The sequence below is a fragment of the Cynocephalus volans genome, chromosome 8, assembly GCF_027409185.1.
Source record: "Cynocephalus volans isolate mCynVol1 chromosome 8, mCynVol1.pri, whole genome shotgun sequence".
Taxonomy (NCBI): domain Eukaryota; kingdom Metazoa; phylum Chordata; class Mammalia; order Dermoptera; family Cynocephalidae; genus Cynocephalus; species Cynocephalus volans.
In genome coordinates this window covers 118,404,511-118,418,399 of record NC_084467.1, presented here as the reverse complement: position 1 = coordinate 118,418,399, position 13,889 = coordinate 118,404,511, and the positions used below count along the sequence as shown (strand labels likewise).

Below are 13,889 nucleotides of genomic sequence, written 5' to 3'. Positions count from 1 at the left end.
ACAACAAAGTGATTTAAGCCCTGAAAGGAGATGAGCAATCCTAGAGACAGATCAGAAAAAGTCCCATTGAGACAGGAAGCTCGTTCAGGAACCTGCTGGTTCATGATGCATAAACTAGACAGCAGAGGCAGCTGCTTGACTCGGAGCTCGTATCTTCCGCGGCGTCTCTGAGCAGCTGCCAGGTTCCCGGCTAGGCCTCCTTCCCTCTCCTCACTGGCCAATGGATCCCAAGGGGCTCCTCTCCTTGAACCTCCTATTTTTGTCCCTGGCTTTTGAGCTGAGCTACGGAACAGGTGAGTGTTCATTCATTTGTGGGCTTGAATCCCTTGATTAGCTGCCAGGAATCAGCACAGGCTCCTGGATAGAGAGAAGGTGCAGGGATTGGGGACTGTGGCTGGGCTGCCTCTTCCTTAGGGAGTGGCTGTGAGTTTCAACTGCCTCTTTCAAAGAGGAAGGAACATTATGAGTTCCTGGGCCCTTGGGTTCCAAGGCTCAGCCCCACCAAACCTAGTTTCCAAGGAAGCCAGGAGCTCTTCTAGGCCAAAGGCACCTGTCACATTCCTGACCAGTGTCTCAGGATGAGAGGAACCAGTTGAAGTCCTTGTTCAGTGGTATTTTGGATGGGTATCCTGTTTCAGTGGATTTTGCATAGGTATCCTTCAGACAAGGACTCTGCCTAGAGGGACTGAGCTGGAGGGATGCTCTGGGAGAAAATGTGTCCAATGTTGCTACCCTGAAAGGTCATCCCAACATGCACAGGAGACAAACCAGGAACATGGTCCAACAAAAAGCAAGTGAAAACCCCAGGCCTTAGGATGAGAACAGTGGCCACAGTGTGGTCATACTGGTGGCTACTTTCTTGGAAGAGAAGGTTCCAAACAGCAAGAGGGTGAGAGGTTGGGATTTCTGGAGCCCAGGACTGGTTATGGTATGTGGGAAATGCAAATCAGGAGCCCTCAGGGTCAGAGCAGTTCCAGCCTTAGGGCCAAGCAGCAGTAGCTGGCTTATCTTCCTCCCAATGCAAGTGGTATCAGGACTGTGAGAAAAGAAAAAGCCAAGCAAGAAGTGGACTTTGGGCTGATTGTGTGAGTGTGATAAGAATCTCCTGCTTAAATGCCTGGGACTTTGGTTAGATTGTGGGAGGCATGGAGTAGAGGTGGCATTAGGGAAGGGGGGAAATCCTGAGACCCAGGGTGTTTTGGGCTTGGGGTTTTCAAGACCGCAAATCCATTATGGACTTTTCCAGGAAAAGCCCCAAGATACTCCAGGGATGTGGGGGATTGTGCATGGGATGTGTCTCTTGCCAACTCCTAGATAAAGAGGCCCTTGTTTGGTCCCACTTTCTCCTGGATCAGTAGACCCACTACTCTTACTTCCCGCTGTCTAGGAGGGGGAAAACTGATCTCAGGGCTCAGAAAGCCATACCGAGCCACTTTAAGTGGTCACAGGGAGAGCCGAGCCTTACTTGTTGCACTCTAGTTGTGACTCCACCATTTTTGGAATGCTTCTTAGTGACTGAAAGGAGTTATGGTGCTCAACTGTGGGTTAGACTCTTCCATCTCTAATTGCTTGGCTCCTGGCCAGCCTGGCCCATGGCATCTCAGGCGCTGCTGACAGCTGCACTTAAGGCTTTGGAGGTCACTGGTTAGTGAGAAACAGCTCAGCCCCCCAAGGCGTGTCTACCCAGTCAGTGGATGCTCCCTTCCTTGCATTCTGTCTTCTCTAAAATAGGTACAAAAATTTCACAGTGTTTTTATTTTTAAATATGCACCCTTTTGTGAAACCCCAATAAAACCCAGACGGAAATGCTTTGCAAATGGGACAGGTCAGTCGTGACAGACTTACCCAGCCAAGAAGCTTGATTCTTATGAAATCTGTACCCACTCACCTTCCCATCTCTACTCAGCTCAACTCCAATTCCCAGTCAGAACTGTAATAAAAAAGTTTACATGTCCCTTCCCCCAAAAAGTGAATTTTCCATTTCCCCCAATGAGATTCTTTTCAAAAAATACATATTTTATTTTTTTAGAGCAGTTTTAGCATCACAGAACAATTGAGCAGAAGGCACAGAGATTTCCCATATATACTTTACCCCCAAACATGGATAGCCTCCTGTTATCAACATCCCCCAGCATAGGGGTACATTTATTATAACAGGTAACTTACCCCAATGGGAGTTTTGATTCCTCCATATAGGTTCTCCCCACCCCCTTCACACGCACGGGGGTAGAAGGGAGGGACAAGTGCATGGGTTCTAGAGCTGGCCCAATTTTGTGTGTTTGCGGGCCCATTCTATCACAAGATGTTCACTTAAGCACTTTAATTTCTCAAAAGCTTTAATACTGGGATATGATGTGATCACCTTCACTGTCTCCAGCACTGGCCTGGAAATCAGAACATAAGGGCTCTCTGGCTTATCCATAGGTTGACTTTGGAGGGTCCCATTCAGCAATTAACTATTAAGGACACATAATGTGGCAGGCACTGTGCAAAGAGTGGGGGAAGCAAAATGAAAAACCACAGCCTCTGCCTAGCACCTGACACAGTGTCTGGCACATGGGAGCCCTCCACAAATGTTTGTTGAATGAATAATAATAGTATGTACTTCATAATTGTTATATACCATGCAGTGTTCTAAGTGCTATAGGTGTATCAATCATTTAACTTTCACATCAGCCCTATGAGATATGGACTATTGTTGTTACCGCCACAACTTTATGAATGAGGAAAGAGAGGCACAGAGTAGTTTAGCAATTTCTTTGCACTCACACAGCCTGACCAGAGGCCTCAGTGAATGCAACTGGATAAACCTATGTTTGGGGAGCAAAGAGAATGCTAAAATTTATATCCAGGTCCCATGGTAAAGCTTAGAATATTCCATCTGTAATTGAAGTATATGAGTTGAATTGAATTTAATTGAAATGCATTGATGAATAGGAATTTTCAAAAGGTGAGAGATGTTGATGAAATCATAGGAGAATGTAGATGGCATATAAGAAGTATTTGCTCTGGAATTTAGAAAGTGAATAGAGACTTTTTTCATCATGCTTGTTTTTATCTAATTTTTTTTGTTGACTAGTTTGTTTATTAGAACCGTATCACACGTATGTCTATAATAGTTCAACAGTACCAAAGGGTATAAAGACTAATCTCCCTTCCATACTCCTTGATGGAGGCAACCAATATTATCAGTTTCTTGTGTGTCTTTCCACATATATAGTTCTGGTAGGTTGGATTTTTTCTGGGACTTGAGAAAGAGTATTCTAGATGGAGGCACAAATGCAGAGGTAAAGTGTTCAGGGGGAATGGCGAGTGGTCTGTTTTCCCTGAAACCTAGGGCTCATAATGAAGACTTCCACCTCCTCACCTGGAAAGTGGGTAAAGGGTCCCTATCATTTTCCCCCATGCTATAGCTCTTAGGGGTGCTATAAAGGTTAAGCAGAGTATGTTCTGATCCTGGAGAGAAGAGAACTTAGATTCTGTGCTGTCATTTGTTCACTCACTCGTTTATTCCATCCCATTTTATTCATTCACGTGGGCAACAAGGATTTACTGAGCTCCTACCGTGTCCCAGGTGGGTGTTAGGGATGCGGCAGTGAATAAAACAGACACAGTCCCTGCTCCTGGAAGCTTACAATTGAACAAGGATGACATGCATCATGTGAAAAACATGATGAGTGATATGAAGGAGAGATGCAAAGTGCATTGGAAGCATATGGCAGGAAAACCTTACCTAAACTAGGAGTCATATAAGTCTCCCCTAAAGAAGAGATGTGGAGATGGAGACCAGAAGGAAGGAAGGAGTTAGCAAAGCAGTTAAAGGGTGGTTGTAGACCTTCAGGCCAGGGAACGGCCAGTGCGAATACTTGAAGATAGAAAGACCCAGCAGCTTGGAAAGAAGAATGGGAGTTTGACTGATGGGGCTACAGTTTAAAAAGGAACCTTAAATAAGTTATCTTTTCTTTCTGGGTCTAAATTTGCCATAAGAACTGTGGGGCCAATAAGTCCTTCTCTATTTGAAGAAATACTGCAGCAAGATACTAAAAGCACGTGTGAAAGTATATGGGCCAGGCCAAAAAAAAACCAACAAAAAAACAAAACAACATCAAAAATGTTATCGTTAGGTAGAATCCCATCTTGTGAAAGGGTTGGCTAAATCCTGCTAATTTCAGGCCAATATCCACAGGCCCATGTGAATCAGTCAACTTTCGAAGTAGAATTACCCATGAAGGAAAGTGAGTTGGTGGTAACAGCTATAAATGTTTCCTCCCAGACTCTTTTAGTAAACAGGGGCTGACTGAATCACAGGCCCACTGGAAAACACTCATCAGGCAGTAGGATGTCTCAGGAGCCGGGACTCCACTTGAAGGGTTTTATGAACCACTTTAAAACTCCCACTTATTTTTCCACTGGTGCTTGCTGGGGATGATCTCAAGCACGCCCTGCAGACCTGGGCACGCACACACTCAGACACTGCATCATGCTCTTCATGTGGCTTGTGGGGTGTAAGGGTCTCTTCTTGATGAAGTTTGGATTCCACTCCCCATGAACAAGTGTGTAAACCACTGAGCCCGTCCTTCTCAACCGCTCTTCCCCTTTCTTGTCCTCTTTCCCCTCCTCTCTCTCTTTTTTGGCTACTGCCTGTCTCACCCTATATCCCCTCTTTTTCTCTACCCCCATCAAATTCCAAACTCTGAAAGCAACCATGGTGCAAAGAGTCTGTAGGGTTAGGAGGGGGAAGGGGCACATGGGAGACATTTGTGAGGGTGGGAATAGTTTCCATTCCTGTTTTTTCTCCATATCAAAATTGGTCTAAAAACCCAACAGTGTGAGTGTGAATCTTAATCTTGTGTTGACTCCCTTTGAGGGATGGCATTTATGGATATGCTCCCAGAAAAAATGAATGTATGCTTACCTACACTACTTTTCGTATACAAGTTCAGGGGGTACATACTTGCACATACGGCTCTAAATTTTCTTTCATTCCTTTATGTATGAAAGTTTAGGTTCAGTATTCAAGAATTTACTCACCTGGGTACTGTGCCTACAATTCAGACATGTGGCCACCAAAGGAGCCATATTATCTGGATGGTTATTTATAAGTGTGGCTAGAGGAAAGCCGATCATGCTTTCCAATTTATCTATGTAATATCAACCACCATGACCACCGCAATAACATGCCTTATCTAATCAAGTGACAGGGCAGAGCACTCTGCTTTAAGGGTTGATGTATTAGCAATATTTAAAAGAACAATAATCTAATTGCCTTTCTCATTTTTTCCTTAACAATTGTGAGTCTCAACCATTCCAATCCTGATTTTAGACCAGGTAAACTGCTTTTTCTTTTTTCCTAATCACTGAATCTCCAGTCCAATATTAACTGGGCCCTTTATTGGACAGTGCTGGGATTTCAGGGTATTTTGGTATCAAGGACATTTTGGCCAGTTTGCCCAATTTTGCAACAGCTCATCTTAACTACAAGTCAGTTGTCGAGAAGTTTCTTCAAGGTAGCTGCATTACTTAACCAGATGGTTATATTTTATTCTTCTTTCTTATCAACTAAAACAATCTGTGCTCTCTCTGAGTCATGGCTCCTTTTACAAGCACTAGCTTATGGTTCAGTTCAGTTATATACATGTTAAGCAAAGCCAAATAAGAGAGATTTGGGTCAGGTAACATGGTTTTCAGCCTTCATAAATTGAACAGATATTTATTAAAGTCTTCCTCTGTGCCAAGCACTGTTCTAGGTCCCAGGGACAGTACAGTAAATAAAATGAAGTTCTTCCTCTTGGGGGATTCACTTTCTAGTGGGGGGACAAAAATAAAATAAAGAAATACACAATATAGCATTGGTAGCCATAAATGAAATAGGAAGGGGAAGATGATTTTCGGTAGATGGTTAGAGGAGTTCTCTCAGAGGAAATGTTTTTGAGTGGAGACGTAAACTAAAGTGAGGGAATGAGCTATCCAGGCATGTAAGGGAAGAGGTTTCCAGGGAGAGGAACAGCAAATGCAAAAGCTCTGAGACAGGAACATTCCTGGTGAGTTTAAGGAAGAGCCAGGCCAGTGTGGCCACAGTGCAGTGAGCGCAGGAGAGAGGGCAGGAGACGGAGTCAGAGCAACACCAGGGACAGGCTCTGCAGGGTCTTTGAAGCCATATCAATCAAGGACTAATCAGGATTTTATCCCATGGGTGCTAGAAAGCCCCGGAAATTCAAATGCAGGAGAGAGACAAAATTGAACATAGTTTTAAAAGATTGCTCTGTCCATTGTACGGGTTCAGGTAGACCAATTGGATGACAATGGCAGTTCACAGCACTGTGATGATGGTGCTGGAAAAGAGGATGTGCAGAGTGCCCAGATGCCAGACATATTCTGAAGTCAGAGGCAACAGGATTTGCTGTTAGACTGAATGTGGAGCGTGAGAGAAAGAAAGGAGCCAAGGATGATTGCAATGTTTTGGCCTGAGAAATTGGTGAATTGTAATGTTTGCAGAAGGGGCTATGGAAGCAAGTTCATTTGCTAACTTTGTGTTGCCCTTTAGACCTCTAAATACTGATCTGTGTATGCAGTTGGAAGTACAGTGAAGGGCTTAGGTGGGAGATATAACTCTGTAAGTATTCTAGAAATATCGAATGAGACTGGATATGTGCGGATGGGGAAAGAAGAAGTCAGAGCCCTGGAGTGCTCCAATATTTAGAGGTCCGGAAGAGCAGCAGGTTCTCACCAAGGAGACTGAGAAGGGGAAGCCAATCAAATGGAAGGAAAACAAGGAGAGTTATGGTGCTTTAGGGGCAAAATGAAAGAGAGTTTCAAGGAGAGAGTGATGAACCATGTCAGGTGTTCATGAGGAAGCAAGTACAGAATCGACGGGGAATGGACTTGGCTTCATGGAATAGACAGTGACCTTGACAAAGGTGGTTCCAGGGAGCAGTAGGGAAGAGCACCTGTTTAGAGTTAAGGAAAAATGGGTCAGGAAATGCGAGCAGAAAGTATAAACACACATTAAAGGTCTTTGTTATAAAGGAAAACAGAAATGGGAGGTAGTTGGGGCTGGACCAGGGATCAGGGGAGGGAGTTTTAAGATGGGAGAAATTACATATCTGTATGCTGTGCGTCAATGGAAATTACCCAGTAAAAAAACTGATGATGCAAAGGGTGGGGCAATTATGGAAGCAAAGCCTCAAAGCAAGCGAGTGCTCCGTGGAGAAGTCTGGCCTCACGTGGGAAAACACACTGTCCATCCAGGCAGGCAGGTTGATTGGGTGGTGGCAAAAATGGAAATTCTCATTTTATTTCTTCTACTTTTTTGGTAAAACGAAAAGCAAGGTCGTCAGCTGAGAGAGGAGGGAGAGAGGCAGGTTGCGGGTTTGAAGAAAGAGGAGGTGTTAAAATAATCAGCAGTAGGATCCCTTCTAGTGGTTTGAAAGGTTTTTGGTTTCTTGAGTGTGTGTGTGTGTGTGTTTTTCCTTTTTTTGTTGGCTCAGCTCTTTTGAAAAAGAGAAATAAAATAATATGTCACCCTTGACATTATTAACTTTCTCAGGGTTTTTGGAATACTAGGATTCCACAGTCTGAACCACAGGCTCACCACTTCTCAGACGGCACGCTCCTCAGACTTTGCTGTTTTCCTCATCATCTGAAAGGATACTTCTGTAATCTTGGTCCCCTGGGCTCATGAATTCAGAGTCATTTTTAGTTGCTCTTTATCCTTCATCCTATATTCCGAGTGCTGGTGAGAACCCCGGTAGAGGAATTAACAGACCTGGATTCTAGTCCATTTAACTTTTCTGTGTTTTAGGTGCCTTCAGTGTAAATCTGAGTTGATAGGAACCCAGTGTTCTAGTTAGTCTGTACAGCTCTATCCTAAGCAATGGTCAGATTTCCATTGAGATTTTGAAATACTGAGAATATAGTGGGGCCCTCGTGGCAGTCCCTAACAGACCACTGAGGACCTGGCAACCCCAAGGTTAGCTCGAGAGGAAAAGGGACAGCCTCCAATCTGTCATTCCTGATCCAGACACGAAGTGGTTCTCAAGGCCTCCGTGATAAGGGACTCTCTTCTCCCTCCCACAGGTGGGGGCATGATGAACTGCCCAAAAGTTCTCCAGCAGCTGGGAAGCAACGTGTTGCTGCCCCTGACATACGAAGGGATAAATAAGAGCATGAACAAAAGCATTCACATCCTTGTTACCATGGCAAAATCACCAGGAAACAGCGTCAAGAAGAAAATAGTGTCTCTTGATTTGTCTAAAGGGGAATCTCCACGTCATGTAGAGAGCCGCTATAAGTTTTATCTGGAGAACTTGAGCCTGGGAATCCTGGAAAGCAGGAAGGAGGATGAGGGATGGTACTTCATGGCCCTGGAAGGAAACGTTTCAGTCCAGAACTTTTGCCTGCAGCTGATGCTTTATGGTAAAAATGGTGGCTTCCCCAGTCCACACTGAAGGGCCAAGATAGTTTCTTGTCTAAGAATTTAGTCCTTTCTCAGAAGCAAAAGGTATTCAGAATTGAAAGTAACTTGAAAGATCATCTAATCCAGGGGTATTTAAACTGTGCTTCACGGAAGGGGCCTTATAAGTTGACAGTTTATTTTTCTAAATTGTACATTGATGGTGGCTGATTAACATTAGTTACCCTTCCTCCCAGTTCCAAAGGAAAGGGGCCCAGATGCCTGTGTGCTGGAGGGCCTGGAGCCCCAAGATTCTTTGCAAATATGATTTTATTTGATAAATGAATGTTTTTCTGATTTTTAAAAAGTTTGAATACCACTGATCAAACCTAACCTCTCTCATACAGGAGGGCACTGAAATCTAGAGAGAAGTGGCTTGTGCATGCTTGCACATGTTTGTGTGGGTGGCTCACTGCTCTAGGGGCTCTGAGCATGGAGAGCTGAAATTCAGCACATACACCATTCACCAAGCCCCGTGTCTGGGGTAGGAGCACACCTACCTGGTGGAAGAAGTGTCTTTTTCTCATTTAAATCAAGGCTCTGGTAATAAAGTCTCTCAGTAGCAGTACTTAAAGTGGAACCAAGATCCCCTTGAATCCAAGGCCAGTGCTTTTTTGAGCCTCTTTAACTGCCACCCCCTCTTTAATGTACCCAGGGTTTTGTGTCTCTCAGGCCCAGAGGCTCACCTGAATTCTCACTAATCCTAACAGCCACATGGGGCTTTCCTGCTGCTTCAGAGTGACTTCCCTATCTCAGGATGGGATAGGGAGCCCCATTTCTTTGAAATCCTCAGGTGTCTTGAGGAGAGGCAGCAATACCCTCTCTCACCCTTCCCTGCTCCAGCTTCCCTTTCCTTCACACAGTGCAAGCAGAATTCCTATGGCCTTCCACCAGGTACCTAACAGGGATGCTGGGGCAAGGTTGCCATGAGCACGGAGACCACACATCAGGCATTTTTCAAAACAGTGTAGATGCCATACATACTGTCCTTTTGCTCCTATAAATATATTGCCTTTGTCACATCTTGTAATCAAATTCTTAGTTTGGAAAATGTGGTCTCTGCAGCCATGGAATTCTTCTCAATTCAAAGGAGGAGGCTGGATTTCAGAGTCAGACCTAGGTTCAGATCTCAGCTCAACCACTTAGAAGCTGTGTGACATTGTGTAAGACATTTCACCTCTCTGGGACTCAGTTTCTTTGTCTACAAAATGGGAATAATTATAACTACAGTTATAATTGCCAACAAGGTTGAAGAAGATGATCAATGTGAAACTACAGCCCTGTGCTTGTTCTATAGCAGTTGCCAAATAAACGAGACTTTCTCTTCTACCTTGCCTATTTCATGGCAATAGAGTGGGATAGACTGACGGGGCCTACGGCTATGACTGAGGACCTATCCCTAGCTCAGAAACACAAAAGCACTTGCTACACACACACACACACACACACACACACACACACACACACACACACACACACGTGCGCATGCACACCATAGATAAAATACCCCCACTAAAAAGGCATTCTTTTTGGTCTAGGAAGTAATACTTTAAACCAATTAAAACCCATGGGGGGTTAGTTGCAGCAAACTCCACTGATAGAATACAGGAGAACAACCTGTATCAAAAACATCAGGAAGGGCAAGTGGAGCCCTAACAGTATTGGCATAAGGGGACAAAAACCAAATTCTTCTCTATTTTATCCCAAGGTGGTCCTGGGAAGGATGTAGTGGGGAGTGAGTGGAGGTGCAAAGCAGTAGGTCACCAGTAGAAAAAAATCACACTGAAGCCCCCTCAGGGAGGAAAAAAGCCATTAGGCTGTACTTTGTTCTAATGAAAAGATCAAGTGAGAATTCCAGGGAGTTCATTTCAATGGTGGCCCCCTTCCTTCCCCTCCTGACAGAGCAGGTCTCCACTCCAGAAATTAAAGTGTTAAACAAGACCCAGGAGAACGGGACCTGCAGCTTGATGCTGTCTTGCACAGTGGAGAAGGGGGACCATGTGGCTTACAGCTGGAGTGAGGAGGCGGGCACCCACCCACTGAGCCCAGCCAGCAGCTCCCACCTCCTGTACCTCACCCTTGGCGCCCAGCATGCTGACAATATCTACATCTGCTCCGCAAGCAACCCCATCAGCAACCGCTCTCAGACCTTCACCCCGTGGTCCAGATGCATGCCAGATCCCACAGGTGAGTACACTGGTGGTGACTAATGTGCCACATTGGTGAGCATGGGCTCAGTCCCCACCTGGGCCAGTTGTTCTGCTTCACTTTGGTAACAACACTCTACATTTTCCTTATAGTTTGCAAAAGCTTCCCATGTGCATTCAGTGAGCACACTGTCATATTGACCAGGGGGGCATTATTACGAATAGTTTACAATTGAGGAAACCAACAGGAAATGATGAAGCCAGACCCAGAACCCAGGTTTCCAAGGCTCGATCCTTCTCTTCTGCCTCCTGCGCTGGCTCCAACTTGCAAGATTGACTGGGTGAAGGAGTGAAGGTGGCAGGTCCTGACTCTCAAGTTTATCCCCCACTAATAGTGGGACAGTTCCATATCATCAATAAATATTTATTGATCACCTACCCTGTAGGAAATTGGGAATAGATATGATCTCTGCTCTCTAACAATGCATTGTAAAGATAAGGTACAAAACATTTGCTCAATAATGAAACACAGGATCTAATGAAGGACCTCATTTTATGGAATGGACTGTGAATCCCATAGCAGTTTGGAGAGAGGTGGTATTAAGACCTGGACTGTGAAGTCTGGGGAATAATGATAAATTGTATAGCACTTTATTATTGGCAAAGCACTTTCAATTGTACGATTTTTTTTGATCCTCACAATAACCTTGCCAGATAGTTGTTATCATTCTCATTTTATAATTCAGGAAATTGAAGTTCATAGCATTTAAGTACCCTCTTCAAGTTTCTTCAACTTCTAAATAGTGGAATTAGCATCTACACCTAGATCTTCTGACTTCTCTTTCTCTAGAAAGAAAAGCATCATTATTCTGTTACCAAAAGGCACAGAGAGAGCTCATTAAGTCAGTCCATCTCACCACTTGGAAACAAGATTAAACACTGACACATTTCACCAACAGATCTTGTGTCCCTGCCTCAAGCAGGTTCAGGGACAGAAGGACTAGGCTTCTGGCCCTGCCAAGCATTGCTTATGCTCTGACATTCTCCTCTCTGTATCCACTGAGGGGAAACAGGAGTCATTCCAATGAGACTCCTGCCCATAGTAGACTTGGTGTCTATGTGGAGGGCTTTCTCAAATGACCAGGGATGAGGGGGCAGGGGAATCCAGTCAAGTTATACTCTCCTGCATACCACCTCCTTTTGCAGAGACTACCCTAGAGTATTCCCAGAAGGACTTCTAGGAAAATTCCAGCTAGCCTCCAATGTGCACCTGGGAGTTTTGTGGTGGACCTAACCCACTTCATGTTGCCTCTCGCAGCCATTACATAGCATGAGTCAACCATCTGTCCACCTGCAGATGTGTCTGGCCGCTTGTGCACCTTGCATACAAATCACATTCAGAGACATTCCCCCAAATTCAGACCTCCCTCTCTGCCCACGGTCATTAAGAATGTGTGACAGGATCAAGAAAGCAGTGTTGCATAGTGAGTAGTTTATAGAACATGGCCCCAGAGGTCTTAGATCCAAGGCGGTCCTTTCTACTTACAAGGATAAGTCGCTCAACCCCTCTGAGACTTAGATTCTTCACCTGTAAATAATAACAGGCAAGTCTTAATTGTCTATGTGCGGCTATGTGGCATCTTCTTTAATCCTCACAGCAACCAAATAATGTCAATAGTATTAGCATTCCTGCTTTAAAGGTGAGAAAATAAAGCTATAAAAAGGTTAAGTAAAGTCACACACAGAATAAGTGAGAGAGATGGGTGGTCTGATCCTGGAATCCTCATAGGTATTAGTGGAAGAGATAACACAATTAACATGCCCTATAAACTATAATAAAAATGTAGTTTTTATTATGAAAACTACATAACTACTATTAAGTAAGTTATTATTTTAAACGAGGAAGCAGTAACCCTCACCCCAGCACAGCGCTCTCTGGTTACAGCAGCCCTCTCTGGTTAGAGTAAAGACGGGGCACCAGATGTTATATACTGGGCTGTCCCAAAACAGAGGGAGAGCTCTCTTCATCCTCCTCAATGTGGTTTCACAAGAATTTAATTAGTGCATACCAAAGCCTTGCTGTCCATAAAGATAAGGGCAGTTGGCTCAGGACATTTTAAGGAAACATGTGACAATGTTCTCACCCATCTAAGCCACTCTGAGGACCAAGTACACACTATTGTGAACAGATTTACAGTATACGAAGCTGGCTCTTGTGACGTGCAGAGGGACACAAAGCAGCAGAAATAGGCCACGGGAAGAGCCCTGTCAGATCTCAGCTCAGGCTTTAGGAGAGCCACTCTACGTGAGGCGGCCATTGCCCTCTCTTGAGCCTGTTTAATCGTGTGTGAAATGAAAAGGGTGGACAAGTGCAGTCCCTTCCAGAGCTGACAGTCTATGACTCAGTTTGTATGTATATGAATAAGTTCTGCTTATAAAGGGTTGTTGAGGTATCAGTTTGCTAAGACTTTATAACGAAGTACAACAAACTGGATGGATCAAACAATTGACATTTATTGTCTCTCATTTCTGGAACCTAGAAGTCAGAACAAGGTGTCCGCAGGATCAGTTTCTCCCGAGGGCTGCGGGGGAAGGATCTGTTCTAGGCCTCTCTCCTCGGCTTGTGGATCACTGTCTTCTCCTTGCGTCTCCACGTTCGTCGCCTCTCTGTGCATATTTCTGTGTCCAAATTTCTTCTTCTTGTCAGGACACCAGTCATATTGGATTAGGGCCCATCTGTAGCAGTTTGCTAGGGCTGGTTACTTAAATAAGAGAAATTTATTTTCTCACAGTTCTGGAGGTTAGAAGTTCAAGATCAAGGTGTGGGCAGGTTTGGTTTCTTCTGATGCCTCTCTCCTTAGCTTGCAGATGGCCACCTTTTCACTGCATCCTCTTCTGGTCTTTTTTGTGTGTGTATTCACATCCCTCGTGTCTCTTCATATGTCCAAGTTTCCTCTTCTTTTAAGGACACCAGTCAGACTAGATTAGGGTCCAACCTAATGACCTCATTTCAACTCAATCACCTCTTTAAAGACCCTATCCCCAAATACAGTCATATCTGAGGTACTGGGGGTTAGGGCTTCAACATATGAATTTTCAGGGAGACACAATTCAGCCCATAACATCACTCTAATGACCTCATTTTAACTTGATTACCTCAGTAAAGACCTTATGTCCAAGTAAGGACATCAACACAGGAATTTTGGGGTGACACAATTCAACCAGTAACACAAGTAGAGATACCTCCCACACACACTGCCTTTGGGGATGGGGGACCACACAGCATCAGA

At 44.5% G+C, this 13,889-nt stretch overlaps 1 protein-coding gene across 2 annotated transcripts in view; it reads left to right on the top strand.

The window, feature by feature from the left end:
* The first annotated feature begins 220 nt into the window (after positions 1 to 220).
* The window catches only part of SLAMF1 (signaling lymphocytic activation molecule family member 1), a 33,764-nt gene continuing 20,095 nt past the window's right edge, over positions 221 to 13,889 (top strand). For both annotated transcript variants that reach the window (XM_063106749.1, XM_063106748.1), the window contains exons 1-3: positions 221 to 293; positions 8,077 to 8,415; positions 10,355 to 10,639. In XM_063106749.1, coding sequence (XP_062962819.1) covers positions 221 to 293; positions 8,077 to 8,415; positions 10,355 to 10,639 — 697 coding nt within the window. The remainder of the gene's footprint in view (positions 294 to 8,076; positions 8,416 to 10,354; positions 10,640 to 13,889) is intronic.